This window comes from Drosophila yakuba, chromosome 2L (genome assembly GCF_016746365.2).
Source record: "Drosophila yakuba strain Tai18E2 chromosome 2L, Prin_Dyak_Tai18E2_2.1, whole genome shotgun sequence".
Taxonomy (NCBI): domain Eukaryota; kingdom Metazoa; phylum Arthropoda; class Insecta; order Diptera; family Drosophilidae; genus Drosophila; species Drosophila yakuba.
Genome location: NC_052527.2, coordinates 16,509,795 through 16,536,431, shown reverse-complemented (window position 1 = coordinate 16,536,431; position 26,637 = coordinate 16,509,795). Strand labels below are relative to the sequence as shown.

The window sequence follows — 26,637 nt, the reverse complement described above, 5'->3', positions numbered from 1 at the left end:
AATAATTTAGTACGATGTGAGATATGAAAACGGCCAAGAAGCAGGGAGTCCAACATGAAAATCACAGATACTCGCACTTTCAGCAGCCTGCACTCTGCTTATCGGGCCACGATTTAGTGGAGCCATAAAGTAAAGTTAAGTGACAACTTTACAGCTCGGCCTAGCCACAGAAATGAAGCGAAATGAACGCCATGTACTGCCCCCGTTTCTGCTTAGTGGCAGAGTGCAAACACGCCCACTGGCCAAAGTACACAGCAAATAAAGGGTATGTAGGGACAAAAGAAAGAATCTTTATTTAATATCTAATACTCAATTAGCGAAACAAGGTCACAATTGCTTCATAAATTGCATTTAAACTTCAATTCAAATACCTTTGACATAGCCTTACACTAAACTCCACAGATCACGATTTATTATTGACTATTATGAAGTGAAATCAACCTCAAATGCGTTTTTGATTGATGAAAATCGCATCGAATACCTACACGATCTGCGCTACTCATAAACTTTGTTGCTGCTAAAAGCACAAAGCTTTAATCGTTCAGTGGTTCGCTGTGTACAAGCAGGATATGTGGCAGGATGTGGAGGTGTAGAGGTGTGGGTCCTGCGTAAGGTCGCACCATTTGTCAAGTGGCGGCTAAAGCCGAAATCCTTTTTGTGCAAACATTTTGCGCTCCCCAGCGCCGCAGAATTCAGCCTAATGCTCCTGCCACAGAGCCCCAACAATTGCACATCAGATCCCACAAAATCCGCACCAGAGCCAAAATAAAAATGTGCGCCCGTGTGGGCTGGATCCTTTGGATACGCCGCCATGTTAGGGTGTGGATTTGGGCTTGGGTTTCCCCATATTTCTGTGTGCGTGTGTGGCGTGTTAGTTTATTTATGACTTGATGTGCGTCTGTTTAAACAGTAGGCGTCTACAGGCGAAGTGATGGCGATGATGTTATTGCCGTTTTTGCTCCTCCTCCTGCTTCTTCTCCTGCTGAAGCTGCCGGGATTTCACTTGTCGGACACATTTCACACGGAGAGCTCTTTGTCCTGGGCCCATCACGAAATCCATTTAACACTCATGTACATGAACATGTGTCTGCTCTGCCACGGGAGCGCTCCGGTTCAAGTGGCCTAGCTCCTTGGGCACCAGCGAGCATCCTTGGGGAAAACGGGCGGAGCAGGAGCAGGAGCACTCCGCTCGGTTCGGGTAATACAGCATGAAAAGTATTTCACGCTGACGCCTGGGTTTAACGTCAAACAATTGACGTTGAGCGCCAACTTGTGCGACGATAATAAAAGTGCGAGTTCCAAGCAGTTTTGGGAGCTCAGCCCATCATATAGCCGGTGAATCTGTCTTTTCGGTAACTTGGTGCGGATGGTGCAAGAGAGCTGGCACCTTCGTTTGGTTTAATAAGTTGTTCTTACAGATTGCAGATTTAATAATACGACAATCATTTGGTACACAACTATTCCACATTTACCTGTAGTCAACGTTTATCTTTTTATTACGATCCATTGCTAAAACTATACATTTATTTACATTTTTATTGTGTCGCAAATTAATTAATTGAACTGACAAACTAGCAATTCTCGGACCATCCAAATATTATAAGTAAAGTGTATAAGCTAGAGTAGTTTAGTCAAATTCTGTCCTAGATCTAGCTTGTTTTCGGCAGACTCTGGGGTGGAAAAGTGTGTTTTCCTCGAAAAATCAGCACTGTTTGAGAACAGGAACTATTGCTACTGGAGGCTGTTATGGAGTTGATGTGTAATTGTCTGAGCTTTGGCTTTGACTGTGGCTCAAGTTTTATGTGCCAGGACACAGAGATAGGAGGCTGGATGCGTATTTTAAGGAAGGGCTTTTGTACCTGAGTTGCGCATACGCCCCGTTGCCTTGAATGGGATTTTGTCTTATCTATTACAGCTCGCATTTTGCCTTCCAGTTTGGGTACACAAATTATTTCATTAACCTCACACCTTCAAGTCCTTTTTTTGGGGGCCATCCTTGGGCAACGTGCTGCCTTCTATTGCTGAATTGTCGGGCACCATCGTCAAACTTTCCCCCAATGCAAACAAGCTGTCAGCCCGTGCGGTCGTCCCACCTCCTCACCTCCTTCGACAAGGACTAATGGGTATGGTGCGGTCGAGGCATGCTAATAAGCTGGGCTGTCACTAAATTAGTTTACCGCACGGGCCGTGCATAAAGTGGCATTGGAGATGCGGAAGCGGGTTGCGGATGGAGCTAATTAAAAAGTTTTTCGTTGATTTTTGATTTTAAGCTCTGGCAGGCGCTCGCTCATGTTGACAATTCAATTTGACGTCGAGCGGTAATAAATCTTATTTGCTGTGCAACCAGCAGGCCGTAATTGGAAGACCTGCCGCCGCCACCACGTGCCCTCAATCCGGCGGACAAAGAGACCAGAGGCGCGCGTGCCTGTGTGTATTTGCCCAGCGACATGCATAACAAATGCGTTGGCAGCCAGTGCAACGTGTCGTATGAGCAACGCGGGCCCACAGGGCGGGCACGCAACCGAATACCCGCTTAAGAAATTAAAATGCAACCCTCCCGATAAGAATTCCCCTTCCGTGAAATGGAGTTACCAGTTTGCAGGCACCTGCGGCTCCGAAAAGCAAACACTTTTGCACGGAAAGGGAGCATCTGGCACGTGAGCTCATCCAGTATCCATAGGAGGCTGGGTAAATAGCACAGCTCCTTACGGGGTTATGAGAAAAGCCGTCTAATGCTGAATGACATTTGTGGTGAAGAACCTGGTTTTCACCTCTTTCAAAATCAACTTAATCAAACTTTTGAATGCCTGGCATTTCTTTTACAAGCTGAATATTATACATTCCATTTAAATTGACAGCTTTTTGACAAATTCTTGAAACTTGCAAATGCTTTCGAGTAATGCAAACACCTGAGATAAAAAGCTGTAGTGCCACCCGCTGATAGCTAATATAAATTAGGAGTCGTGTCCAAGGCTCGGCCACAAGATTAATTAGCTTTGCTGCGGTTCAGCCAATCCGATTCAATCCAAGTGCATTGCCATGGCAGCCGTGGCAGGACTGTCAATCTAATTGAGATTTCTGGGCAAGTCTGAATGGCAAATAGTAATCGCGTTCGAACGCAATCCGCCGAACGTGACCTGGAATTGCACGCTTCTTAGTTGACCTTTTGACTGGCCTTGCTTCCAACTCATTCCACACCTGAATCTGAATCTGTTTCCCCAGGACGCCGCCATCTGCGTCAAGTTTCACCTGGAGCGGGAGAAAAACCCGCACAAATTCAACAGTCGCATGAAAAACAAGCTGTGGTACTTCGAGTATGCAACATCCGAGACATTTGCCGCATCCTGCAAGAATCTCCACGAGAGCATCGAGATTGTGGTAAGTGTGGCTGGGTTCCATTGGACTGTAGGTGGCGATATACAGTCGAAGAGGTCACCCGTCGTCCGTGATTCAATAACGGATGCTGGACCGAGAGCTGCGCAGCGTGTAACCTTCGCTCCATATTTGCAGTGCGATGGCGTGGCCCTGGACTTGGCCAATGGACCCCACCTGCAGGGAGTGGCTCTCCTCAACATTCCGTACACACACGGCGGCTCCAATCTATGGGGCGAACACCTCTCTCAGAAGCGGATCCGCAAGAGCGCCGGGCCCTTCGGCAAGAGCAAGAAGCTCCGGGCGGGCGACAAGGAGTTCTCCGCCACCAGCTTCAATTCCGTTGACCTCTCGGTGGCCATTCAGGGTGAGTTAACTATGTCGAAGTTAGACAATTTTGATTTAAGTGTTCGGTACTTAAAAAAAAAAACCTGTTTAGGAAACAATAGTTTTAGAATTAGAATCAGGATATGAAAATCCAAAACTTATGTATACAAACAAGAGCACTAATGAGCGGAACAAGTACAAGTAAAGTTAAAATGATTTAAAAAGTCATTATTTCTTTTGAAAAAGTCATTTCTTTCTTTAATAAATATGCTATTCTCAATATTTAGTAGAAAAATTAAAAACAGCTTTTATTAAAAACAAATTTAGAATAAAACCATCACTAATTAGCTGCCACACATCTTTTGCAGACTTTGGAGATCGGCTTATCGAGGTGATTGGGCTGGAGAACTGCCTGCACATGGGCCAGGTGAGGACTGGACTCCGCGCCTCGGGACGCCGCCTGGCGCAGTGCAGCGAGGTGATCATCAAGACGAAGAAAACATTTCCCATGCAGATAGATGGCGAGCCCTGGATGCAGATGCCCTGCACGGTGAGTGGCCAACACATAAAGTTGGTGCTCAAATAATAATAATTTCATAATAACGGTGGATTTTCCTGCTGCAGATCAAGGTGACACACAAGAACCAGGTGCCCATGCTGATGGCACCGCGATCGGAGAAGGGACGCGGGTTCTTCAACTTGCTGTGCAGCTGATTCAGGCGCAGCGCATCGAGTGACTTCATGGGCCGGACCGCCCAGGAGTCGGCCGATGAGCTGGATGATGACTTTCGGATCGTTACTAGAAGCACCACCGTCCATAACATAGCCTAGCGTGAATAGCTTTAGCACCAGTCCACCTGCGACCGCATCGAATTGGTTTACCACCCTAGGTTAAGGCTTCCCTTATGATATGTCTAGATATGCTATGTGTATATACATATGTATTCTTGTATGCATGGATGTCGAGTGAGTTACAGAGCTTTATATTTAGTGTTAGACTAGCCAAATATACAACCCAGTCAAGTCCATTCCAATGGGATCCGAGTGCAGTGGCTGTATATAGCAATACTGCTACGGCTTTAGGCCACAGGATATTTTAAGAACACTTTAAAAACGATAACATAGCGAAAATTGTCCAAAGATGCAACTGAAATGAGACCAACAAAGCAACAAAGCAACAAGAACAACAAACCAAGCAAACAGCATAGCAGTGCGAATTTTATGCCTTAGGCTAAGTAATTTATTCCGTCATCAGCAGTGGTGAGTGTTGCTGGGATCAACGAGATATATGTACATATGTATGTATACCGACGTCAAACTAAACACATATCATTGATTTCCGACTCGAGATATTGCATTTGAGCAGCACTCGCCACTGACCTACGAACTTTAGTTATACCCGTTACTCGTAGAGTAAAAGGGTATACTAAATTCGTTGAAAAGTATGTAACAGGCAGAAGGAAGGGTTTCCGACCATATAAAGTATATATATTCTTGATCAGGACCAATAGCCGAGTCGATATGACCATGTCCGTCTGTCCGTCTGTCCGTCTGTCCGTCTGTCCGTCTGTCCGTCTGTCCGTCTGTCTGTCCGTCCGTATGAACGCTGTGATCTCAGGAACTACAAAAGCTACAAAGTTGAGATTAAGCATACAGACTCCAGAGACATAGACGCAGCGCAAGTTTGTCGATTCATGTTGCCACGCCCACTCTAACGCCCACAAACCGCCCAAAACTGCCACGCCCACACTTTTGAAAAATGTTTTGATATTTTTTCATTTTTGTATTGGTCTTGTAAATTTCTATCGATTTGCCAAAAAACTTTTTGCCACGCCCACTCTAACGCCCACAAACCGCCCAAAGCTGCTACGCCCACACTTTTGAAAAATGTGTTGAAATTTTTTCATTTTTGTATTGGTCTTGTAAATTTCTATCGATTTGCCAAAAAACTTTTTGCCACGCCCACTCTAACGCCCACAAACCGCCAAAAACTGTGTTTAAGACTCTCCTTCTCCCTTCCACTAACTGAGTAACGGGTATCAGATAGTCGGGGAACTCGACTATAGCGTTCTCTCTTGTTTTTTTTTGGTAATTTATATTGTAAATAGCAAAACAAATGTAACTTGATATGCAAATGTCAACTAAATGGTGCAGCTTTAAACGAAATTTTATATATGAATACATATATTGAGATGACACGAATCGGATGTTGAACAATACTACAAGCATGTATATTTCATATAGTCGTATATGTATGTTAAGTGTAATAAGCTCCTCACAAATACAATACTCATAAAAAAAACCCGAAAATTTAACACATCTGGAGGGGCAACATAACGCTCCAAAGTAAATTTCAGATCGAAAATCCACATTCCAAGCATTTGCGATACCACAAGTACACTTTTAGACGCAAAGCACGAAATAGTGCAAATCTGGTAAAGTGAAGTCATTAATAAAGCTCGATTGTTAAATGTAGTACACCTAGAAAGTGTTTAGCTAGTAGTTATTTAATAACACAAAACCAAAGAGCACTATTTTTGAACTATTAGGTAATATGAGCGACACTTCTGTGGAAGGAGACTCAGATGGAATGTTAATTGGATATACTCGCATATAATATGTGTCCTTTGAATCGTTACTCCTCTTAGAAGTTCGGAAAATTAAAGATAATTTAAAACCATAGTTTTGAAATTCACACCTAATGTTATGGAACGCGTCGAGTTATACTAGTCACTTTGCGAGTCCAAATTGAGTTCTCCTAGTACGTGCCATCCAAACCACCCTTGGACTTTCTCAGCAGGATATCCGTACTGCACACCATTAATCTTTAATGTACGTGAACCAGTATATGTACTGTCGTATTACTATTGCAAACCAACGTAATATACATAAAAGTCGATTTAATTTTGCAAATAAACATTTTCAATGCGATTCCCCGCGCCCTCGAGTCCTTGGTTTCGCCAGGAACATAGGGATTTGGTGCCAGCGCCGGGACGCCGCTAATGCCACACAGTAGCCAGTTAACATTAATTATAAATGAACCAGTTAATATTAGTAAAATGCAAAGCGAAGCGGCTCAACTAAGGCCACGCTTGTGTACAGTACAATTAGATGTAAGCGTATACCTGTCTAAACTAAATCGAAGTAATCGAAAAGTAGCTTCTAGTTGATATTACCAGAGAAATGAACGAAAATAGCAAGTGCAACTTGAAAACTATACTCTACGTTGAGAGATGATAGTCATTATAGACTAATTCGATGAATGTATCCCCCAAGCGGAGTAATAATATATGTACAAAGCTAGTTTCTATTCGTAGGTTCATTAGTTTTTAATTTTCAACTTAAATTATCCACCGATGTGCTGCTTTAGGTATCACATGCTATAGCCCTGTGTCCCACAGCAGTTCACCCCTGAGCATTGTGCTATTTAGATCTTCACATGTGCCAAGTACTGGAGGCGAATGGGTTCCATATGGGTCCATGTTCTAAAGTTAAGCATAATGCAAAGGTGTAACCACTTTAAAATAGGGAATGAAATGTAAAACTGTAAAAGCCATTATAATCCACACATGTATACTCCTATTACCAGTGTTTAAAACAACCACCAATAAATTCAAATTACGTATACTCTTGGCTTAAGCCGTAGGCATTTTGCAGGTGCAACTGCACGTGTGGTCCGTACAGGCTGATGAAGGAGAGAACCTGGTTGCCGCTGGGCTTTCCGAACTGCTTTAGCACGTCAGCTGTGCGGCATGGATGCAGTGCCATGAAAGGTCGGAACAGCACGGGATGGTCCATCTGTGTGAGTATCTGGTGGAGATCGCTGGCCTTCGATTCGGGCATGAACAGTTTCCAGGTGGCCTCGACATCCAGAAGACTTCCATCTATGAAAAGTGGGTTTATTGGCACATCTAGTACGATTTTTTGATATGCATACCTGATCTGTGTGCTTGGAAAAACAACATTGGTACTTGATAGGAAACACTGTAGACCACGTGATACTCCACACTAAACAACTCCACAGCGTTATTTTTGCCACTTTGGCATTTAATCTTTTGACTACATTTGAGGTAGATGTTGGGTTCACTCGAGTCCTTAATTGCGTAAAAGAAGTATTAATTAATTAGCTCGATTTTTAGAATCTGCACGGACTGATACCTTTTGCTCCAGTACCCAATTATCATCCAACTTCTGGGAAATTTCAAGGAACTGCTTAGCCTGGCTCAAGAAATCTTTCCAGCTCAAGTCGCCCATTATGCTGCAAATAAAGTATATAAATAAGCATAATAAAATCTTTAAATACTACCCCCGAGTTAAGATACTTGAAGGAAAACAATTTATTTGCGTGGGAAACAAGCCTCATACATATATTTAAGAATGTGCTGTATTCTAGAGCAAAATTGAAACGCCAAAGGTAAAAGCTCTTCAACACAATATACTTAAGCTTAACACAATCAAGTCAGTTAACGAATATCAATTGCAATAATCTATAAGTTAGGCGCTGCGCAGGTCGCCGTCGAGGGCGGTAACCTGCACATTCTCGTTACGCCGAACCTGAACCACGGTCACCGTGCCGGCCTTGTCATCGAATTTGCACGTCACCGTGACCTCCCGCAGCTGGAAGGTAAATATTTGCGAGCCGTATTTTGTGCGCAAGTAAACGGAGCGCGGATCCGCCTCCAGAATGTCCACGATGCACTGCTTCTTCACCTGCAGCTCCGATAGCTGCGCCTCGGCATGTTCGTTAAAAGTCACGCTAAGTCTATTGCTGGCCACTACCCAGTTGGGCACTCGCACGGCGCTTGGTGGCGGCAGAATGGCATCAGCTCCAATGCCCGAGTTCCCGCTGTATCCAGCTGCTCCGTACAGTTCCAGGTCCGATTCCTCTCCGTCAGGCTCCTGCCTGGAATCGTAGAAGTCCAGGCTGCTCTCATGCGGACCAACAGAGGTTCTTCCTGTCCGGAACAAGAACTTATGTTGCATTTCTGCTTGATGTACGTCCAACGTACCTGAGTCAACGCTCAAGGATGGTGCATCGTAATGTGGAATGTAGGGCTTAATGTCTAACACCGGTGTGCCGTCTACCATGTCCGTACCAAAGAAACTGATGGTGGCGTTTTCGATCTTTTCAATTTCCACCAATGAGAGCCCAATTGGACACGGGCGGTGTGGTGATCGAGTAGAAAACACACCCACCCGCTCGCCCCCGAGACGGGGGGGCGCCACTTTAGCCTTGGGGTGGGCATTGTTGCGGTGGAAATGGTAGATGACCCACAGATGCGAGAAGTCGGCCAGTCCCTCCAAGGAGTGCTCCGGATTGGTGAACACACCGTCGTTCAGTTGGATGATACCGCGCAGGCGACTGCCCACAATTGACTGCCTGGGCACGGCCCGCTTCTCTGGGAAGGCTGTCCGGATCACTCCGATGGGCCGAAAGTGGGCGTAATCCTCTCCAAAGCTGTTCCCTCCATTGGTATGGTTGCTCTAAGGATTGGTTGCGAGGTTTGTATGTATCTTTCAGTGTGTGGGAGGGTCAAACGCACCTGACCTTGACCCGTCTGGTGGTCTGGCGTCTGCTGCTGGTGCTCCTGCTTCTCGCCGGCGACCTTGTCCTTGGCGCTCTTGTTGTTGTTCGCACACCCCTCGCAGCGGAAGTCCTGCAGCAGGCGGGTTATCGTCTCAATGTCCTTGCGCTGCACATGCTGCAGATTGCGCACTTGCTGCCTGCATCATGGTCAAGGCAAAATCGGTGTGAACTTGAACTATACCAGTAGCAAAAGGACACTCATGGCAATTTGCCTGTCTCAAACGAACCTGAGATTGTTGATCTCGTTCCGCGCAATGGTCAACTGACTCTTTAGATCATCCTCGTGCATTTTCGCTGCCGGCAACGCGCACTTGGCTCCCAATAATCCGTAATTTCAGTGTTCTCTGCTGTTACTGACCAATATTTACCTCGATTCTCAATGGTTACATCCAGCTAGAGTTGGCCATCACTTACGCACGGCACCGCGACGTTATCGATTGACGATAGGTTTAACTGTATTGCTATTGGTATTGGCCTTATTTCCAGTTAAATCTGGCTTGCTCTTTGGTCCTTGTTTATAAACATTTACTTACGAAATTTCGATGTACGCCTCTAAAAATAAATTAAAAAAGATCCCAATATTATGCAGTAGATGTTTTGTCTTCAATTTACTGAAGTTTTTTTTAGAATATAATTTTTTTACAAATCACATTGCTTTCGTTTACATATTTAAGAATATTTTTTACAAACAAAAACGTACAATTCAGCCTATCTTGTAAGCGTAGCTTCACTTTAATAAGGCTTTCTACACATATTCGATTTCTACGATAACAAATAAGTTCCAGCGCGCGTTGCTTTTTTGGTATTTTTTAGGTTCATTTTTATGTTGAGAATGACAATCTGAATTTTGCCCAGGTTCGATTTAAAGCGACATTTTCCCTGCTATAACAAAAATTTGTAAATTCTTTTTGTTCAAAAGGTGTGTGTTTTACGACTAACTTAGGAAATGCATTTTAACCGGCTTTATCTATTGCAGCTACCGAACCAAGAGGAAAGCAACATGTCTCGCGGAAGTTCAGCCGGCTTTGACAGACACATTACAATCTTCTCTCCGGAGGGACGCCTCTACCAAGTGGGTTAGTATCCTGGCACTTGCGGCTCTATAGCATCCACTCTGACTTTACCTTATCCCCGCCAGAGTACGCCTTTAAGGCTATCGCCCAGGAGAACATCACCACGGTGGCACTGAAGAGTGGCGACTGTGCCGTGGTGGCCACCCAAAAAAAGGTCACCGAGAAGAATATTGTGCCTGAAACAGTGACCCACCTGTTTCGCATCACCAAGGACATTGGGTGCGCAATGACCGGACGCATGGGTATGAACAATAGATACTTTCAATTCTTGTGAATCCCGGCATGACTCGTTTCATATTCTAGTAAAGAGTATTCTGTAAAAAGTTAGCCCATTTTTAATATGTCCTTTTAAACCTCTAGTCTAATTCATTTATTCATTCGGTTAAAACTCAATAGAAGTAGAGTCGCCTCTTACAAACTGTTTTTCAATTATGATTGAGATAAAATCTATAACTATAGCTTGCCAAAGCAAAGCATAAAAAAATTCTTATATCAGACCAAAAACTTACACTGAATACCTAAAATTATTGGTCTTCCCTAGCTGATTCACGCTCACAGGTGCAGAAGGCCAGGTACGAGGCTGCCAACTTCCGCTATAAGTACGGCTACGATATGCCCGTGGATGTGTTGTGCCGGCGAATTGCGGATATCAACCAGGTGTACACACAAAATGCCGAGATGCGTCCGCTCGGCTGTAGCATGGTGCTGCTGGCGTACGACAATGAAATCGGACCCAGCGTTTACAAGACGGACCCGGCTGGCTACTTCAGCGGATTCAAGGCCTGCTCAGTGGGTGCCAAAACTTTGGAGGCCAACAGCTATCTGGAAAAGAAGTACAAAAACAACTTGTCCGAGGAGAAGGCGATCCAGCTGGCCATCACCTGTCTGTCCACCGTGCTCGCTATAGACTTCAAGCCGAATGGCATTGAGATCGGCGTGGTCAGCAAGACCGATCCAACTTTCCGCATTTTGAATGAGAGGGAGATCGAGGAACACCTAACCAAAATCGCCGAGAAGGACTAAGTTTTGTTCCGCTTACTGTAATTTTGTCATATTTTATAAAGCCTCTCCTTGGATCTATGGTTAAATAAAAAATGCTCTTGGCTTGCATTCAAAACAAAGGCAAATTCCAAAAACGTTTTATTTCTTCTTGTGCACCTTACCGCCGTATCGCATGACAAAGGCATTTACATCGAATTTGCGTTTGCATCCCTGATAGTTCATGTACCGAACCTTGCCGAAAATAGCCCGCTCCTTCCAACCCATATCATGGACGCCGCCAATTGACCACATGCAGCCCACATAGCCGTTGGGATCGCGTCCATCCAGACTGTATTTGTCGTTCAGCAGGATCGCGTACTCCAACGCCTCCTCTGGGGTTGCAGTCCATTCCAGAATCTTTTTGGCCCAGTACATCCGCAAAAAGCCGTGCATTTTTCCCTCGCGCACCAGCTGCAGTTGCGCCGAGTTCCATAGGTCGTCATAGGTCAGAGACTAGGGAAAAATAATAAAATCATAGTAGTGGCAATCCAAAGAAATAATTTTATGGCGAACCTTCTCTAGTTCCTCTAATCTGTAGCAGGGATCCCGCTTGTCCTTGCGATGTGCATCTAGGGTTTGATATGCCCAAGAACTAAGACCTTTAAGACTATCATATTGATCATTGTAGAAGCAAAAGTTATCAGCCAGTTCTCGGCGCACAATGGCCTCCTCGCAAAACGAATCCGCTGAGGCTTTGTATTGGCCCCGAAACCGCTGCACCTCCAGAGCACACCGCTGAGCCGAGATGTGACCAAAGTGCAGCCAAGGCGAGAGTCCGGACAAGGCGTCTGCCGTGGGATCGTTCCGTTTGTCATTAAAATGGCGCAAACGACGACTGCAGAACTCGTAGAGCTGCTGGCAGGCCGCCTTATAGCCCGGTTTCGCCCACTGTACCTCTTCCACTTCCATGTCGCACTGCAGTGAAGCATAGGCAGCTAACCAATCCACGGCATTTACATTCTTGCAGCCCGTTCCAAAGGGATGCCGCACAACCGGTGGGAATTCGCTGAGGAACTCCCCCAGCTTGGAGTTGATTTTGTTGCGAATGGTGCGGGCAGCATACTCCTGTTTGTCGGAAGCCACCCACAACGGAACTACATTATGTGCATCGACTTGCACCATCGGCACGCTCTTGGGTAGTGCCTTGCTTACATTCTCGACCCATTGGCGGGGCAAACGCAGCGGGGCAAAGTCGCAGATTACGGCTCCAATATCTTTGGATTTCACAAATTCTGGCAACTTTTCCACGGCGGGACCCATTAGCAGGTGGAAGGGTATGTCCAGGGCGCGACACTGCTGCTCCACCTCCTGCAGGCCGCCCATCATGAACTTGTAGTGCCTGATGGTGGCATTCAGGAATTTGGGAACTAGGCAAAATACCACTGATAAGGGTAATTCCAGCTTGAAAGCCAGACGCTGAGCAAAAAGCAGGGCCCAGTTGTCCTGGACGCGCCCGTCGCGAGACATCCAGTAGACGACGCCGCCTAGGCTAGATTCCTTTACATCGTCGGTTTTGGACAGAACGCGCACTCGTTTCTTCCTGAAAGGGAATTCCTGAATGTTTGCTGCCGTGCAGATTCGCTGGTGTTCCAAGTGGGTGAGAAACTGCTCAAAGTTTTGGTATTCCGGCTTAGAAACCAACGAAGACTTCGATGTGGAGGCCTCCTCATCGTTGCTTTCCTGATCACTTTTGGGCTTGAAGCTGCCTTCATCACTTTTTGCAGCCTTTTTGGAAGGACCTACCTTCTGCGCCTTCGTACGCTTCATGGCCTGCAGCGGCAGAAAACAAACATGAATGAAAAATCCTGATTTGATTTGTACTAATTCGATTTAACTCACGATCTTAAATGATTCGCGCCAATATAATGCATTTGTAAACATAACTGTTCAACAATACGGCAACTCTATCAGCTGTTCAATAAAACTGGAAATTTAATCCAATAGCCGCACGCTGAGTGCTCTTCCATAGGGTAGCTCTATATTTTAAAACTCTTTTTTAGCAGGCAAATTAAATAGGAATATTGACTTGTTCTAATAATAATGGGAAAAAAGGTTTTGAAAAACTTAAATGTTTTTAATTCATGAATATTTCTTAAGATTTCAAAAGGGTCAGTATTGCATACGATATACAGCATCGATTTCGATTACAGAAAGAGTGCATCTCTGAAAGCGCACGTAGAAATCAAAGCGACTTATTACTGTTTTATTTTAAAATTTATTATATTCGCACAGGAAATGGACGAAACAGTGGACGAAGTGGCGTTCAATGCCAATATCGGCCGTATTGCTAGATCCACGCTGCGCGATGCTGAACATTCGATTCATAGGGAGTTGATCGACTACGCAGTGTCGTCTTGCCGACTTTTTTATATCCAAGATGCTTCAGCCTGGAAGGAATGGAAAACCAGCAATGAGGCTTTCAGGGATCACAGTGCTGAAGAAGTGTGCTATTTGTTCCGGACCGACGTTCTGCCCCAACTAGACACCTTTCAGCTTCCGGAGAGGGCCAAACAACGTCTCAAGCTTCTGGATCTGCATCCATTTTTTAAACGCGTTTCCCAAGGCTATCAGTATACTCCAGATTGCGAGCTAGCAGCTCGATTCGTAGTACAGCCGCAGAAGCATTTTATTTTGACTAATGATATCAAAAATATCAAGGTAAGAAGATCGTTTAAAAAAAACTATTTAGTAACAAACTGAGATCTAGTAGCATTCCGCCCGTCTAATTAATGGTTTATACAGAGTGTGAAATATTATAATTTTATATTTTATGGATTAGGCTGCAGTTTACGCAATCAAAATGGTTATAAATTCTTTTGATGTTTTCGTTTGTCGTTAACGCAAGTGCGTTGAATGGCAACCGTTCTGTCGGGAAAGGGACAGTTTGTTGGGATGTTTTTAATGTCTAACTGGTGATGGATGCAAAGGAGCAGGTGTTGGGGAGGGATCCGTTAATGTACTGGACATTGGTAACGTTGGTGTGGGCAAGCATGCGCCTGTTCATAAGGATTTCAGTTCTTCTTTTTTGTGTTGTGGTTTTGTAGGAGTTTATTGTGGTAGCTGGAAGGATGAGCTTGTACCGACTTTTCATCGTTGAATAACCGCTTAGTAAAAATTACAAGGGGTTTATTATTCACCGCTTAATTTGTATGAAAACAAGATTGGCGTGTCCTAGGAAATCATCGCTAAGAAAAATATCACATAAACACCTCTAACAAAATGCAAAATAATCGCTTTTAATCACAGTTACTAGCGTATTTTAATGGGTAAATCATACCCTAATTCATCGGTTTTTCACCAACTTTTCTAGAACGAATTTTCATCTCCTTTTTATCGATTCTTTAGGGATTATTCTGGTCCTATTTTCGTCAACCTTCCATCAATCAACATCAAACTTATTTCAACAAATCTTTTATTAATACAATTTGTTATTAATAAAATTTAGGAGATACGGTCCATACCTGAGGTAACACCTTTAAGAGGTTTTAAGGGTGTTACATTTCTATGTAAAATACGTAATTTTATATTTATTTATATATTTATATTGTTTATAAAGAACACAGATTCCCTAAAAAGATGTCAAACCGTGCTTATAAAAAGTGATGAAGTGGAGCAGAAGATCTGCGTTGGGTACCGAAGCAAGGTCACCCTGGAGTCCTCCGTTCTGTTCTCGGTTCTGTTATCCACCAATCATGAGCTTTCTGTTGGGAAGATGCTCGATATGAGTGAGATTCACGAGCGGCTGCGGCGCGCCAAACAGTCATTTGAGGATACTGCCCGAGTGACTCCGTACCGAATGAACATTGACGACCTAATCTACAATTTGGATGTCTGTGCTAAGGTCAGATCTAAACTTTGCCGAGTAATAAGTGATTGTAAAAAGTATTAGAAAGAATAAGTAATACGCGCGCTCTATGATATTCGAAAAGCAATTGACTATTTCGAAAGTCTTGGTTCTGTGCATACATTTTTCTTTAAGCTCTGAGAAAAAGCGGTTTTTAACATTTTATAATGAAACTTTATTTATTTTACACTTTTATTGGCTTATAATTAATTAAACATCATATATTTATTTCTCTGAAATCAAGATGATTATAAGCAGTCAACGGCGTCTATTTGTTTGAAAAACCACAAAATTGAACAACCCATTTGTATTATTTAAGAACTACGTAAGCTTAAAATTTGCCAAAATTTTCCAAATGTTAATTAATTTTACTATTACTATTTTAATATCAAATTTCATGTTAAATTGAATTTATAAGAATCTTTATATATACAAATATAATTTAAGCTTCCCATTTCCATCGATTGTTATCTATATAATAAAATAATTTATGAAGGACGTTCTTAATAGTTTGATAGTCTACAAATAAAAGAGATGGGTTTTTGTTTAGCTCTTACTATATTTCTCTGTAAAAAAATCGTATCCTCTTCCTAAACGTGCAGAATTATTGATTGATTTGTAATACATATAAGAGGGAAAATTAAGGAATTCCACTATTTTTTAAGAGAACTATCGAATCTCTCTGGTCAAACGTCGCGCCAAGTCAAATTTAGTACATTTTCTGTGCTGAATCATTTTCGCTGTGCCGCAATATTTAATTAACTGCAGCGATCATTGCAGTTTTAGCCACCAGTGAAGAGAAACATAGAACTCGAAATGCAGAAGGTTGCACTGCTGCTAGTTGCCTTCCTTGCTGCGGCCGTGGCCGACTCAAATCCACAGGAGAAACCCAGATTGCTGCGAGTACCACTCCACAAATTTCAGTCGGCCCGCCGACACTTCGCGGATGTGGGCACAGAACTGCAGCAATTGCGCATTAGGTACGGCGGAGGCGATGTGCCGGAACCTCTGTCCAACTACATGGACGCCCAGTACTATGGACCCATTGCCATTGGCTCGCCGCCGCAGAACTTCCGTGTAGTTTTCGACACCGGCTCCTCGAATTTGTGGGTGCCGTCCAAGAAGTGTCACCTGACCAACATCGCATGCTTGATGCACAACAAGTACGATGCCTCCAAGTCGAAGACCTACACCAAGAACGGCACTGAGTTCGCCATCCAGTACGGTTCGGGCAGCTTGTCCGGATACCTGTCCACCGATACGGTTTCCATTGCCGGTCTGGACATCAAGGATCAGACATTCGCCGAGGCGCTGAGTGAGCCGGGTCTAGTCTTCGTGGCTGCCAAGTTTGACGGCATTCTGGGCCTGGGCTACAGCTCCATTTCCGTTGACAAGGTGAAGCCGCCTTTCTACGCCATGTACGAGCAGGGCTTGATCTCCGCTCCGGTGTTCTCATTTTACCTGAACCGCGATCCCGCCTCCCCCGAGGGCGGTGAGATCATTTTTGGCGGCTCCGATCCCAACCACTACACTGGTGAATTCACCTACTTGCCCGTTACCCGCAAGGCCTACTGGCAAATTAAGATGGATGCCGCTTCCATTGGTGATTTGCAGCTGTGCAAGGGTGGTTGCCAGGTAATCGCTGACACCGGCACGTCACTAATTGCTGCTCCCTTGGAGGAGGCCACTTCTATTAACCAGAAGATCGGTGGAACTCCCATCATCGGTGGTCAGGCGAGTACCAAGCTTAATGTTATTACCCGAATTACTGTTAATCCGTCTAATTACCTACTCTAGTATGTGGTATCTTGCGATCTCATCCCCAAACTGCCGGTAATCAAGTTTGTGCTGGGCGGAAAGACCTTCGAACTTGAGGGCAAGGACTATATTCTCCGTGTGGCCCAGATGGGCAAGACCATCTGTTTGTCCGGTTTCATGGGCATGGACATCCCCCCTCCAAACGGACCTTTATGGATCCTGGGTGATGTTTTTATTGGAAAATACTACACCGAGTTTGATATGGGCAACGATCGTGTGGGCTTTGCCGATGCCAAATAATCGAACAAAGAAAAGTATACTTAAAATTTAAATTGTAAACATTATCGATCCCCTTGCGGATTTCTCAGAAGAACCTATGGAATATATATGTAATACCTATAACGTTTCTTTGTTTGATGACGAGTTGTTTATGCGAAATCAGCAGAATGTTTTGGCTGGCTCTACTCTTTGTGATAGGGCACAAAGCTTTAAAAGGTGAATGTGTATATGGCATTTGTCATGATTAGTGGCGAGTCTAATTGATACCGAATGTATATGACTGCTTGTAAAGCTTTTTCACTCAATTAATTTGTATAATATACATTTCCCCATACAGTGAAAAGATCGTGTACCCAGCCAGCTGATAACAAATCTCTGGGGATCAACGACTTTCACAGTTTTTATACAAGACTATTTATAAGAGATCCGTTCTCTTAAATATGAAATGCCTTAAGCCAATGAATCATTTACTAATAAAATCTGGTATAAACCTAGTATAAAGAGCCGCTCCCGTTTTCAACTACATAATTCCATTGTTTTGCTGGCTATCAGCTAACTTAAGATAGCCTTAGACCCAAACCAAAAGAATTGAAAACAAGTGGCGCGTGTGGGGTCTTCCGGATCGATGTCTGACGCACGTTGGGCAAGGATTGCATTCGTAGAGAACTTTTCGGCGGAGCTTTGAATTCCTCCATTGCTTCTCAGTCAAGTTATCAATGGAACTCCATGCGCGGTGACAGTGCCCCTGAAGTGACCTTTGTACTCGGACTGAATCAGCACAAATTAACGATAACTGCTACAAAAGCGCTTGGTTGCCAGCACAATCCATTTTTTTTATAAAACTTAGGTCACTTGAAAAAAGGAGTTTTTGACTAAGTTGATTTTTTAACAAAAATAGATATATATTTAAGCTATTTAAAAACTGTGTATAACTTGAAATCTCAAAGAACATAAATAAGAATACGCCCGTCTTGGGAGTTATTTCAGCTGGCCAGTTTTGACGGTAGAGTAAAAATAACGGCTAATTGGATAAGATGACCATTTAATACTAGGCAATGACACTAAGCTATTAGATACAGGCTGGCAGGCGAGCTGTGATTTGTTTGGTTCTCAGCGAATCCCGCTGCTTCTGCTCACTTCGGTTTGATGTTCGCCGCCAGTTCGTCAGTGGTCGGCGTGGATGTGTCAGCTGCAGTGACTGGTTCGGACACCGGCTGCACTTCGGGCTGGACCTCTACCGTCTTCGCTGTGCTCAGGCTGGGCTCGCGCTCCTCGTCGGACTCCGTAGACTCGCGGATTAGCTGCAAGGGCGTTATCAGCTTGCCACCGGCCACGTTGTACATATCACAGGTCTCGTTCACGTAGCGGTTGAATACGTCCGGCTTGTCGGCATATACGTGGTGGCCGGCGCCCGTTACGATCTTGATGTCCACCATGTTGCTGCCGCGCTGCGACTTGATCTTCTCCCCAGACGACGAGTCGATCCACGACCGGGAGCCATAGATGAACGTGATTGGTATGTTGCTGCGCACGTCTTTGATGCGGTGAATCATGGGATGCTTGGCCCATCCGAAGGATTGCATCATTGTGTGGAAGGCGGACTCACCGCTGGGGTTCTGGGCGTTGCACTGATGTATGTACTGCGGCAGCAAGTTGATATCCTCCTCGATGGTGCTCTGGAACTTCCGCATAATATCTGGCCGTGTCTTTTGCACCACCCACTGGCCAAAGGGGCCGGCGGCGCGTAGAGCCCACAACGGATTAAGCGGGGTCAGTACTCTAGCTATGGCCCGCACCCAGAGCGGAATTGTTTTGCCGTTGGTCGAGTCCGAGGGCTTCTCAGGGAAGCCCCAGGGATCGGCCAGTATGAGGTGTTTCACACGCTCCGGGTGTGAAAGGGCGTAGCTGGAGGCAATGAAGCCGCCCATCGAGTGGCCCAACAGAATCATGTCGTTGATGTTCATTTCGCGGCGCCACTCCTCCACAGATTTGACAAATTGCTTCTCGCACACCAGCGCATCCTTGGCGAACTGCGGCCGGGAGCTGCGTCCGAAACCGAGGATGTCCATGGCGTATACTGGACGACCCTTGGCAAAGGCATCCAGGTTCATCACCCACAGGGCAATGCCTGCTCCCAGGCCATGCAAGAGCACCAGGGGCACCTCCTTGGACTCAGTATTCATGCTGATGGTCCAGATCTTATCCGCTTCGCCCACCGCAGGCCCGATGTCCACAAAGAAGCCGCGGTAGGGCAGCTTTACGTACGACAGTATTTTCTTCTCCACGGCACGCAGCATTGTCGGTGAGCTGGATGTCCAGTTACACAACCATTTCCAGAGAAAGAATCTATTGTTTCGGGGATCCTGCAGGTGAGAGATGAAAGTGACGAGTGAATTTGGGGAGTTGCTGAGGTGACTGAGCGTTGTGGGTTCGATGGGCACCTCTAGCCGCTGGCTATGTGATCCATGCCAGGTGGTCCGTCCCGAAAATTACTTAACCAGCGGCTGTCAGTTAATTGCGCAGTTGTTTGCAAAATGTGGCAATGGAAATGGGGATATATTTTGGGTATTATCGTGATATCACAAGGCAGGGCCTACTATGATGGTGAACTGGACCTGGGCCTGGACCTGGTCGCCCTGCTTACCTCTAGGTCCATGCCCTGATGGGATACCGATCCCACAGCAACTGTAGGCTGCGGCAGGTTAGAAATAGAGACGTCGGTGGATGCTGGCGTTGGAAGCACCACGCCACCGCTCGCCACTGCCAGCGTTTCGCTCATCTCGCTCACGATCTGATCTCTCACTGCTGATTTGTGTGGGTACAATGGACGGCTGTGTGCGGGTGTGTGCGGGGGGTCTGGTATCCTAACAATAATATTCCGCCACCATTTGCGCGCTACGTGCGTACCCGTCGAAAGGCGAGAGTTTCATGAATACTGACACGAGAATAAATTCAGATTTGTACCCCTTAGAACTGCCGAGCTGGGATGACTTGTAACTTCTGCTAATGCTCCGCGGAAAGTGGCCTGGTTTGGTCTGAGTCAAGTTCCGTGTCGCAATTACATGTTATCTATTCTAATGGTGAAATACTGGTTGTTGTTGCTAATTCAGTGGGAAGAGCCACTAACAAATACAGGCGCAAAAACCAAGCGAGTGCGGTCACACCATCAGCTGGGCTGATCAGCTGGCCGCCGACAGTGCTGGTTAACGGTTAGCAGGTGCGGCAAAAAGGGAAATGAGCCTTAATAGCCTTTAAAATGTAATATTTTAACTCATATCCATCCTGTTAAGCACCAGTTATAATTCCATTACGTTGTGAACGATAAACGTTGTCTTAATTACTTACTAAAATAAAAACATTAAAGCAAAGAAAACTTGTTTTCTGGGAAAGCCTAGCTTAATGAGACAAAACTAATATTCATGTTTGTGTTGCACTTCTAATTAGATTAACAAGGGCAATATTTAAAACGTTTGTTGAATTATTTTGAGTTTGCGTTAAACTTTTTATTTAAAAAAATATAAGTCAAAGGTAAAACGTTTGTTGAATTATTTTGAGTTTGCGTTAAACTTTTTATTTAAAAAAATATAAGTCAAAGGTTTTTTTTACTCGAAACATAGCTTAGACAGTTGTACATTCACACCAGATCCAATAAAAGATTGCGGGAACGCAACCGAGTCCTAAAAGTGCACACTTCCTCCTGAAAGAAGAAGAAATACGCATCACTGGACCCGGGCGTATACGGTCACTTTAACTTGGCCGTGCTCCAAGAGTATTCCTTTTTGCGCCCTTTCTTGCACATGGACGGCATAAACAAGTACAACGAATTTGTGGCGCTGCACAAGCCGCAGCTGGAGTCCTCGGCTGTTCCGTTGATCTTTTGGCCGGCGCTGTACCGAAAACTGACTACGGAAACGTTCGACGCCGGCGAAGCACTCCAGTTGATGCTGATTGACTACGATGAGGATGAGGAGCAGAATCCTGCCGAGAACGACGACAGTCCCAACCCCGTGTTCGCACTGGGCGTGGCCCGAGAGCAGGGAATAAAGACCAGTGATCCTCAGGCCATCTTTTTGGTCGATCACGCTTGGACATTCAGGTTGAACGGAGCCCGGCAGCAATTGGAGCAGTATCCAAACTGGCGGACCGTCTTTCGGCCATCACTGGCGTTGATCTCGAGCTGGAGAATCGGGTCGATAAGATACTGCGCCGGCTATGGAAGTACTGCCACGCCTACTCCATCGGCAGTGAAGGCTTGTCGGACGAGGAGCGCCAGCCCATCTGGTACGTGATGGACGAAGTCGGTTCAGCGGTGAACCACTCGGACGATCCCAATTTTCGTCTTGTCCCTCTGCTCTACCTAAACACCCAAACTACGTACAGTGTTCTCTTTCCGATTCGGGACTGCAATGTCGGAGATTCAGTGACCCGCGATGTGGTGGAGTACGTGGCCAAAGAGGCGCCCCAGCGGGATGCCCTGCTTTTACCCTGGCGCGATTCCGACCTCACGGGCGAAAGCTTCTTGCAAGTTGAACCCCGGGTAGACTACTTCACCAGCGGTCACATCCCTGAAACCTATCCCAAAAGCAACATCGATCCACTGCCAGCCAGGTCACGTTGCGACCCCTTAAAGGTGTATGCAGAGTACGAGGTGGTGCGCCGTCATTTAACTTCGCCTGAGTTCATCCAAGTTAACAACGCAGACGAGGCGGATGTCCTTTGGCTCACACATCACTTCAAGGATTTTGAGAATTTTGCCGATAGGTCGCCCGGCAAGTTCATCAATCAGTTTCCCTTCGAGTACGTAATCACCATCAAAGACCTCCTAAGCATTGTGGGCCGCCGGGCGGCCAAAGAACACCACAATAGCCTTACGCTTGAAACGTTTCCGACATGGCTTCCCACCACCTATAATCTGTCCACCGAGCTAAAGGAGTTCGTTGCTTACTACCAAACGAGAGAAGCCAAGGGCCTAGACAACCACTGGATTATCAAGCCGTGGAATTTGGCTCGCGGGCTGGACACACACATCACGGACAACATCAAGCAGATCGTACGTTTACCGGCCACTGGTCCAAAGATAGCACAAAAGTACATCGAGCGACCAGTTCTGTTAAGACGAGAGGAACTGGAAGGACGCGTTAAGTTTGATATTCGCTATGTAATTCTCTTGAAGAGCGTCAAACCGCTGAAGGCATATATACACCGGAAGTTCTTCCTGCGTTTTGCAAATCACCCCTTCTCGCTGGATCACTTCGATGACTACGAGAAACACTACACGGTGATGAACTACCAGACGGAGGCGCAGCTGCATCACGTCAAGTGCGACGACTTCCTGGCCCTCTGGCAGGATCAGTATCCGGAAAATAGTTGGTCAGCTCTGGAGCAGCAAATCTGTAACATGCTTCTCGAGGTGCTTCAGTGTGCCAGTCAAGCAGATCCACCCTGCGGCCTGGCTCCTTGTGCACAATCACGAGCTCTTTACGCAGCTGACATTATGCTCCGGTGGAAGGACGATGAGGAAAAGGTGATGGAGCCCCAGTTGCTGGAAATCAACTGGACTCCCGACTGCAAACGCGCCTGCGACTATTACCCTGATTTCTTCAACGACATCTTTCGTCTGCTCTTTCTAGACGAAGAAAATGACGAGAGCTTCCGGGTACTGACAGCAGACAATTGACATAAGCCCAGCCAATAAACCAGATATCCTAATGTTAAATGCTTAGTCGTGTATTTCATTTCGTTTAGACTATACAAAACTTAAATAGCTTGCCATTTGTACAATATACAAGTAGGTGTGTATGCTTCTATGCGTGGGGAACTAAGTCCTAAAGGCTTAACTAACTAAGATAGCAAGTCAATTGGTGGTGTCGCTTATGGTTCTATCATAGCATGGACAAGTTCTAGAGTTATGAATTTAGTGTAAAGTTCAAAGAGTGAGCTTAAAGTTAGGGCGTTTACAATTCTCAATTGCAAATGGCACTTGATGAACGATGAATAATGGTAAATAGTGAAATGACAACTTTACAGGATGATATCCCAAGAACATACATTAGAGTCGATGCTAACATTAACTTAAGGCAATTTTCAAGGCACCCTATTCAGGCTAGGCTCACGGTGGAACGGAAACGATAATGTCAATTCAAACATAAATAAATATGTTATAGTCTTCTATGTATAAGTTCCCAAGGGTCTTGTACTTGGATTAGTTAATTCAACACGAAGGATCTTGGCTTAGCTTTGAATAATATACCTACGAACTAATAGTGTGAAATGCAAGGGTATGTCAATGAATGAATCTTAGACTACCTAGGTGGTACACCTAAATTATCGCTTACTGCTAGGGCTCGACTACAACCACTAAACGCAGACCTCGTCAAAGTCCAGGCGTATCTTCTCGTCGGCGGAAGCTAGCTTATGTATAGTCTTTTTTATGCGCAGCGCTGGCAAGCGCACGTTGGGGTTTTGGTGCCAGCACTCCCTCATGAGCTTGGACATGCCAGCCAGTAACTAAATAATGAGAGCTATTAGATTGAAAATCCTGACAATGACATACGAAAGCGGCTTACCGAATCCGAGCTCCAACGATTGGGGATAGAGGGCCTGTAGTTGTCGATGCAGACCACCTTGCGCATATCCTCAAAGCTGGGATCCATTGGTACCACATCGTAGAAGGGCACCTTGTACTCCTCTGCTATGCCGCAAGAAATGGTGCGACGACAAACCTCCCAGAGGACAAGTCCAAATGCGTAAATATCTGTGCGGCGCAGTGCTTCGAAGCATTCTAAATCAATGCTGCAATACAATTTTAATGTGATATTGTCGTTTATGGTACAGCCAATAAGCACATACCTTTCATCCAGAACCTCTGGAGCCATGTAGCGCTTGGTGCCCACTTTAGGGTTGTTGCCCAGGTCCAGTTGTCCTGTGACATGCGAATGGGTAACGGCCAGTCCAAAGTCAGCTATCACGCACGAGCCGTTCGAGGTGACGAGTATATTTTTTGACTTTAAATCACGATGGGCCATAGCTGGCTTTCCTTGCTTGCCGAATATCTCTGTGTGCAAGTGCACCAGCCCATTAGCTATAGACAGGCAAATCCATACCATATCGTTGTGGCTTAGGGCGTTACGGTTAAGGTGATCAAACAGCGAACCCAGTGGATAGTAATGTGTCATTAACCAAAGTTGGGTACACGAGTTGCGCGACGTCATGTCGGAGCCGATGAATCCGAGAATATTTTCATGTCGAAGCAAAATGGTGCTGAAAAAAGTGCGATTACTAAATGATTCATAGAGCATTTAAAGGTAGCAATAAATCTTATACTCTATAGGACACATTTAATGGGGGGAAGCATTACAGAGTATTTTTGGGGAATTTTGTAGACTGATTTTAATGAAATTGAAAACTAGTGTAGGAATTCCTTGTATAAAGTTATACAATATACCTTAAAGTAATTTTCTCCTTACCTGTAGATCTCTGTTTCCCGCTTCCAGGACTCTTCGTCGCGACTGAAGAATATCTTGACGGCGATGCTTTCGCCATGCCAGTGACCGCGCCAAACCTCACCGTACTTGCCTCGGCCTATGCACTCGATAAGGGTGACCTGTTTGGCTAGCGTACGCTGGACCAGCAGCGGCAACCCGCTGCCCGATCCGGAGGTCACCGAGTGCTGAAGATACTCCCTCAACGTACTGTCACCGGCGCTGGTGGCGCGGAGCAGCTCATCATTGACTAGATACGCTTCGGGGTCCTGTTTGGTTCGCGAGGCAGCCAGACGCTTGCGATGGCTACGACGAATGAAGAAGATGGTCACGGCGCCCAGCAGAGCGATAACCAAAAAAGGACCCAGAATAGCAACAGACATCTTGCTTATACTACTGGTATCCGCGGTTATTACCGTCACATCATTGCTGTCGAAGGGCAGCAGTTCTGGAAAGTCTCCTTCATTGCAGTAATCACCGGCACAGCATACCACATTTACGAACTTCCCCGTATTGCGTTTACTGGGTGCATTGATCTTTAAGGAGTTCTGGCTGCAGATCATGGGCAGTTGATCCGGCGAGGTGCTGCAACCGCGTGACTCCTGCACCTGACCATCGGCATCGCGGGTGCGCGACTTCCAGCACTGTTAAAAGACGGAAACCTAGTTACTTTTATGTTTAATTAAGTTTAAAGTGAGGAACTTACCTGAATCGCATTCTGGCAGGTGTGGGTAAACTCATACGGATCCCGGCAGGGCGGCTCGCAGGAATAGCATTTGTATCTGGTAAAAGAGTGTTTAATATGATTTTACAGGAAGTCGGGTAACATTCGGGTATAAAAATAAGTAACAATATCGAATATCTTAAAAAAAGAGTTTATAATAATGCGTAGAGCAGTATAACAAGTAAAATTATGAATAATTTTGAATTTTTTTTTTTTAAATATAACCATTTATTATGTGGACTTAAAGCATGAGTCGTACAAGTTTTACCTTCTCTTCATGCGGCGTTTACTCTTAATGTGTCTCCTAATTAGGGATTAGCAGCATGGCAATTGGAAGGTAGCAGAGATTAGCAATACAGTGTTTTTTGCACAAAAGCGGGGGATACAAGCTAGGGGTTCAGGACTTAAGATATAATTACCTGGGATGCGTCTGCACAGAGTTCTGTGGCACGGCCGGTAACTCTTTGCCATTGAAATGGGCGGATGAGGCGGAGGATGGTTCCATGTCTAAACTCGGAATTTCCTCCCGCAGATGATCACTGATTTCAGCTGAAACACAACAAATGCACATTAAAACACATGCACATAGCACATATGTACACACATGGAAAGCCCCACCAATACCACTAGCACTAAAACACACACAGGCGGCCCAGCAAGTTCTGTATACACACACGGAACTATAGTGTGCGTGGGTAAATCATTGAGAAAATGCACTTATGCTGCAAACGCCCACGACATCCGTTTATATAATCCGTTCTAAAGGATCCGTCAGAAGCTTCTTTTACTAATCAACATCCCGAGAACACTTTTCCGATTTTGCCTGGCCAAGTACGCAGCACAGTTGGGCAGAACCACAGCATATGAAAACAAATCGAAAACACTCAGTGACTTTTCAAGCCATTCCGTCTGGCTCTAAAACCCCTTACAATCGGAGTTTCTCTTGCGCACTCTCTTCTCAAAGCACTCAATAACTGCCTAATACTAATTAAGGCCCACCTCTGGCATTGTTGTTTAGCAGAAATGTCAATAGAAAAACTAATAATATATTGGACTCCATTGCTAGAAATGTTTTAAGTCCGAACCTATCGGCGTCTATCGATATACGACAGGGCAGTGTGACCAGGGCCAACGTCTGCACATTACATAGT

The 26,637-nt window shown here is 45.2% G+C and overlaps 10 protein-coding genes across 18 annotated transcripts in view; 5 read left to right on the top strand and 5 right to left on the bottom strand.

Moving 5' to 3' along the window:
* LOC6528491 (diacylglycerol kinase 1) overlaps nucleotides 1-4,727 on the top strand; it is a 45,053-nt gene extending 40,326 nt beyond the window's left edge. For all 4 annotated transcript variants that reach the window (XM_039371706.2, XM_002089501.4, XM_039371707.2 and 1 more), the window contains 4 exons: nucleotides 3,223-3,378; nucleotides 3,511-3,739; nucleotides 4,068-4,249; nucleotides 4,324-4,727. In XM_039371706.2, the coding sequence (XP_039227640.1) occupies nucleotides 3,223-3,378; nucleotides 3,511-3,739; nucleotides 4,068-4,249; nucleotides 4,324-4,413 (657 nt within the window). In that variant the 3' untranslated portion in view covers nucleotides 4,414-4,727. The remainder of the gene's footprint in view (nucleotides 1-3,222; nucleotides 3,379-3,510; nucleotides 3,740-4,067; nucleotides 4,250-4,323) is intronic.
* A 2,273-nt stretch (nucleotides 4,728-7,000) lies between these two features.
* LOC6528490 (ubiquitin-like-conjugating enzyme ATG10) lies at nucleotides 7,001-9,838 on the bottom strand. The gene is made up of 4 exons (XM_002089500.4): nucleotides 9,655-9,838; nucleotides 7,858-7,957; nucleotides 7,637-7,793; nucleotides 7,001-7,583 (listed from the first exon to the last, which is right to left on the bottom strand). Exons 2-4 carry the CDS (start codon nucleotides 7,951-7,953, stop codon nucleotides 7,318-7,320), a joined length of 519 nt encoding a protein of 172 aa, XP_002089536.1. The 5' UTR covers nucleotides 7,954-7,957; nucleotides 9,655-9,838; the 3' UTR covers nucleotides 7,001-7,317.
* Nucleotides 8,040-9,660, bottom strand: LOC6528489 (tRNA (adenine(37)-N6)-methyltransferase). 2 transcript variants are annotated; one of them, XM_002089499.4, is made up of 4 exons: nucleotides 9,514-9,660; nucleotides 9,243-9,423; nucleotides 8,709-9,183; nucleotides 8,040-8,654 (listed from the first exon to the last, which is right to left on the bottom strand). In XM_002089499.4, the coding sequence occupies exons 1-4, from the start codon at nucleotides 9,573-9,575 to the stop codon at nucleotides 8,194-8,196; spliced, it is 1,179 nt and encodes a 392-aa protein (XP_002089535.1). In that variant the 5' UTR covers nucleotides 9,576-9,660; the 3' UTR covers nucleotides 8,040-8,193. The 2 variants fall into 2 exon arrangements, with proteins under 2 accessions (XP_002089535.1, XP_015053962.1); XM_015198476.3 differs by having other exon boundaries at nucleotides 8,040-9,183.
* A 230-nt stretch (nucleotides 9,839-10,068) lies between the features above and the next one.
* LOC6528488 (proteasome subunit alpha type-6) lies at nucleotides 10,069-11,486 on the top strand. Its single transcript, XM_002089498.3, has 4 exons — nucleotides 10,069-10,205; nucleotides 10,263-10,362; nucleotides 10,425-10,601; nucleotides 10,901-11,486. Exons 2-4 carry the CDS (start codon nucleotides 10,287-10,289, stop codon nucleotides 11,380-11,382), a joined length of 735 nt encoding a protein of 244 aa, XP_002089534.1. The 5' UTR covers nucleotides 10,069-10,205; nucleotides 10,263-10,286; the 3' UTR covers nucleotides 11,383-11,486.
* On the bottom strand, nucleotides 11,465-13,328 carry LOC6528487 (deoxyribodipyrimidine photo-lyase). Its single transcript, XM_002089497.3, has 3 exons — nucleotides 13,240-13,328; nucleotides 11,914-13,170; nucleotides 11,465-11,853 (listed from the first exon to the last, which is right to left on the bottom strand). The coding sequence occupies exons 1-3, from the start codon at nucleotides 13,279-13,281 to the stop codon at nucleotides 11,500-11,502; spliced, it is 1,653 nt and encodes a 550-aa protein (XP_002089533.2). The 5' UTR covers nucleotides 13,282-13,328; the 3' UTR covers nucleotides 11,465-11,499.
* A 234-nt stretch (nucleotides 13,329-13,562) lies between these two features.
* LOC6528486 lies at nucleotides 13,563-15,580 on the top strand. The gene is made up of 2 exons (XM_002089496.3): nucleotides 13,563-14,058; nucleotides 14,957-15,580. Exons 1-2 carry the CDS (start codon nucleotides 13,636-13,638, stop codon nucleotides 15,287-15,289), a joined length of 756 nt encoding a protein of 251 aa, XP_002089532.1. The 5' UTR covers nucleotides 13,563-13,635; the 3' UTR covers nucleotides 15,290-15,580.
* Nucleotides 15,581-15,966: 386 nt separating this feature from the next.
* LOC6528485 (lysosomal aspartic protease) lies at nucleotides 15,967-17,784 on the top strand. The gene is made up of 2 exons (XM_002089495.4): nucleotides 15,967-16,978; nucleotides 17,042-17,784. The coding sequence occupies exons 1-2, from the start codon at nucleotides 16,061-16,063 to the stop codon at nucleotides 17,300-17,302; spliced, it is 1,179 nt and encodes a 392-aa protein (XP_002089531.1). The 5' UTR covers nucleotides 15,967-16,060; the 3' UTR covers nucleotides 17,303-17,784.
* Nucleotides 17,785-18,306: 522 nt separating this feature from the next.
* Nucleotides 18,307-20,387, bottom strand: LOC6528484 ((Lyso)-N-acylphosphatidylethanolamine lipase). 4 transcript variants are annotated; one of them, XM_015198475.3, is made up of 3 exons: nucleotides 20,246-20,387; nucleotides 19,926-20,176; nucleotides 18,307-19,644 (listed from the first exon to the last, which is right to left on the bottom strand). In XM_015198475.3, the coding sequence occupies exons 2-3, from the start codon at nucleotides 20,058-20,060 to the stop codon at nucleotides 18,415-18,417; spliced, it is 1,365 nt and encodes a 454-aa protein (XP_015053961.1). In that variant the 5' UTR covers nucleotides 20,061-20,176; nucleotides 20,246-20,387; the 3' UTR covers nucleotides 18,307-18,414. The 4 variants fall into 4 exon arrangements, with proteins under 4 accessions (XP_015053961.1, XP_039226284.1, XP_002089530.1 ...); XM_039370350.2 differs by lacking the exon at nucleotides 19,926-20,176 and having other exon boundaries at nucleotides 20,246-20,382; XM_002089494.4 differs by having other exon boundaries at nucleotides 19,926-20,372.
* A 537-nt stretch (nucleotides 20,388-20,924) lies between these two features.
* Nucleotides 20,925-22,997, top strand: LOC6528483 (tubulin--tyrosine ligase-like protein 12). Its single transcript, XM_002089493.3, is given in 2 exon segments — nucleotides 20,925-21,412; nucleotides 21,415-22,997. Coding segments are annotated over 2 exon segments (1,878 nt in total). The 5' UTR covers nucleotides 20,925-21,078; the 3' UTR covers nucleotides 22,959-22,997.
* On the bottom strand, nucleotides 22,988-26,604 carry LOC6528482 (activin receptor type-1). Of its 2 annotated transcripts, XM_039370349.2 has the most exons (8): nucleotides 26,486-26,604; nucleotides 25,906-26,035; nucleotides 25,755-25,790; nucleotides 25,469-25,544; nucleotides 24,748-25,406; nucleotides 24,131-24,541; nucleotides 23,848-24,073; nucleotides 22,988-23,788 (listed from the first exon to the last, which is right to left on the bottom strand). In XM_039370349.2, the coding sequence occupies exons 1-8, from the start codon at nucleotides 26,544-26,546 to the stop codon at nucleotides 23,639-23,641; spliced, it is 1,749 nt and encodes a 582-aa protein (XP_039226283.1). In that variant the 5' UTR covers nucleotides 26,547-26,604; the 3' UTR covers nucleotides 22,988-23,638. The 2 variants fall into 2 exon arrangements, with proteins under 2 accessions (XP_039226283.1, XP_002089528.1); XM_002089492.4 differs by lacking the exon at nucleotides 25,755-25,790.
* Nucleotides 26,605-26,637: the final 33 nt, after the last annotated feature.

Excerpts from the sequence above, each read along its gene's own strand:
- LOC6528489 (XM_015198476.3), bottom strand. The coding sequence starts at position 9,575 with ATGCACGAGGATGATCTAAAGAGTCAGTTGACCATTGCGCGGAACGAG. Across the intron at positions 9,424-9,513 it reads AACGAGATCAACAATCTCAG|GCAGCAAGTGCGCAATCTGC; the intron begins GTTCGTTTGAGA and ends ACCATGATGCAG. Across the intron at positions 9,184-9,242 it reads ACCAGACGGGTCAAGGTCAG|AGCAACCATACCAATGGAGG; the intron begins GTGCGTTTGACC and ends ACCAATCCTTAG.
- LOC6528484 (XM_015198475.3), bottom strand. The coding sequence starts at position 20,060 with ATGAGCGAAACGCTGGCAGTGGCGAGCGGTGGCGTGGTGCTTCCAACG. Across the intron at positions 19,645-19,925 it reads ATCAGGGCATGGACCTAGAG|GATCCCCGAAACAATAGATT; the intron begins GTAAGCAGGGCG and ends TCTCACCTGCAG.
- LOC6528488 (XM_002089498.3), top strand. The coding sequence starts at position 10,287 with ATGTCTCGCGGAAGTTCAGCCGGCTTTGACAGACACATTACAATCTTC. Across the intron at positions 10,363-10,424 it reads GGGACGCCTCTACCAAGTGG|AGTACGCCTTTAAGGCTATC; the intron begins GTTAGTATCCTG and ends TATCCCCGCCAG. Across the intron at positions 10,602-10,900 it reads CGCAATGACCGGACGCATGG|CTGATTCACGCTCACAGGTG; the intron begins GTATGAACAATA and ends GGTCTTCCCTAG.
- LOC6528490 (XM_002089500.4), bottom strand. The coding sequence starts at position 7,953 with ATGGGCGACTTGAGCTGGAAAGATTTCTTGAGCCAGGCTAAGCAGTTC. Across the intron at positions 7,794-7,857 it reads ATTGGGTACTGGAGCAAAAG|GACTCGAGTGAACCCAACAT; the intron begins GTATCAGTCCGT and ends TACGCAATTAAG. Across the intron at positions 7,584-7,636 it reads TTTCCAAGCACACAGATCAG|ATGGAAGTCTTCTGGATGTC; the intron begins GTATGCATATCA and ends CACTTTTCATAG.
- LOC6528485 (XM_002089495.4), top strand. The coding sequence starts at position 16,061 with ATGCAGAAGGTTGCACTGCTGCTAGTTGCCTTCCTTGCTGCGGCCGTG. Across the intron at positions 16,979-17,041 it reads CTCCCATCATCGGTGGTCAG|TATGTGGTATCTTGCGATCT; the intron begins GCGAGTACCAAG and ends TACCTACTCTAG.
- LOC6528486 (XM_002089496.3), top strand. The coding sequence starts at position 13,636 with ATGGACGAAACAGTGGACGAAGTGGCGTTCAATGCCAATATCGGCCGT. Across the intron at positions 14,059-14,956 it reads ATGATATCAAAAATATCAAG|AACACAGATTCCCTAAAAAG; the intron begins GTAAGAAGATCG and ends TTGTTTATAAAG.
- LOC6528487 (XM_002089497.3), bottom strand. The coding sequence starts at position 13,281 with ATGTTTACAAATGCATTATATTGGCGCGAATCATTTAAGATC. Across the intron at positions 13,171-13,239 it reads GGCGCGAATCATTTAAGATC|GCCATGAAGCGTACGAAGGC; the intron begins GTGAGTTAAATC and ends CTGCCGCTGCAG. Across the intron at positions 11,854-11,913 it reads GATTAGAGGAACTAGAGAAG|TCTCTGACCTATGACGACCT; the intron begins GTTCGCCATAAA and ends ATTTTTCCCTAG.
- LOC6528482 (XM_039370349.2), bottom strand. The coding sequence starts at position 26,546 with ATGGAGTCCAATATATTATTAGTTTTTCTATTGACATTTCTGCTAAAC. Across the intron at positions 25,407-25,468 it reads CCTGCCAGAATGCGATTCAG|TGCTGGAAGTCGCGCACCCG; the intron begins GTAAGTTCCTCA and ends GTCTTTTAACAG. Across the intron at positions 24,542-24,747 it reads CGGGAAACAGAGATCTACAG|CACCATTTTGCTTCGACATG; the intron begins GTAAGGAGAAAA and ends CACTTTTTTCAG.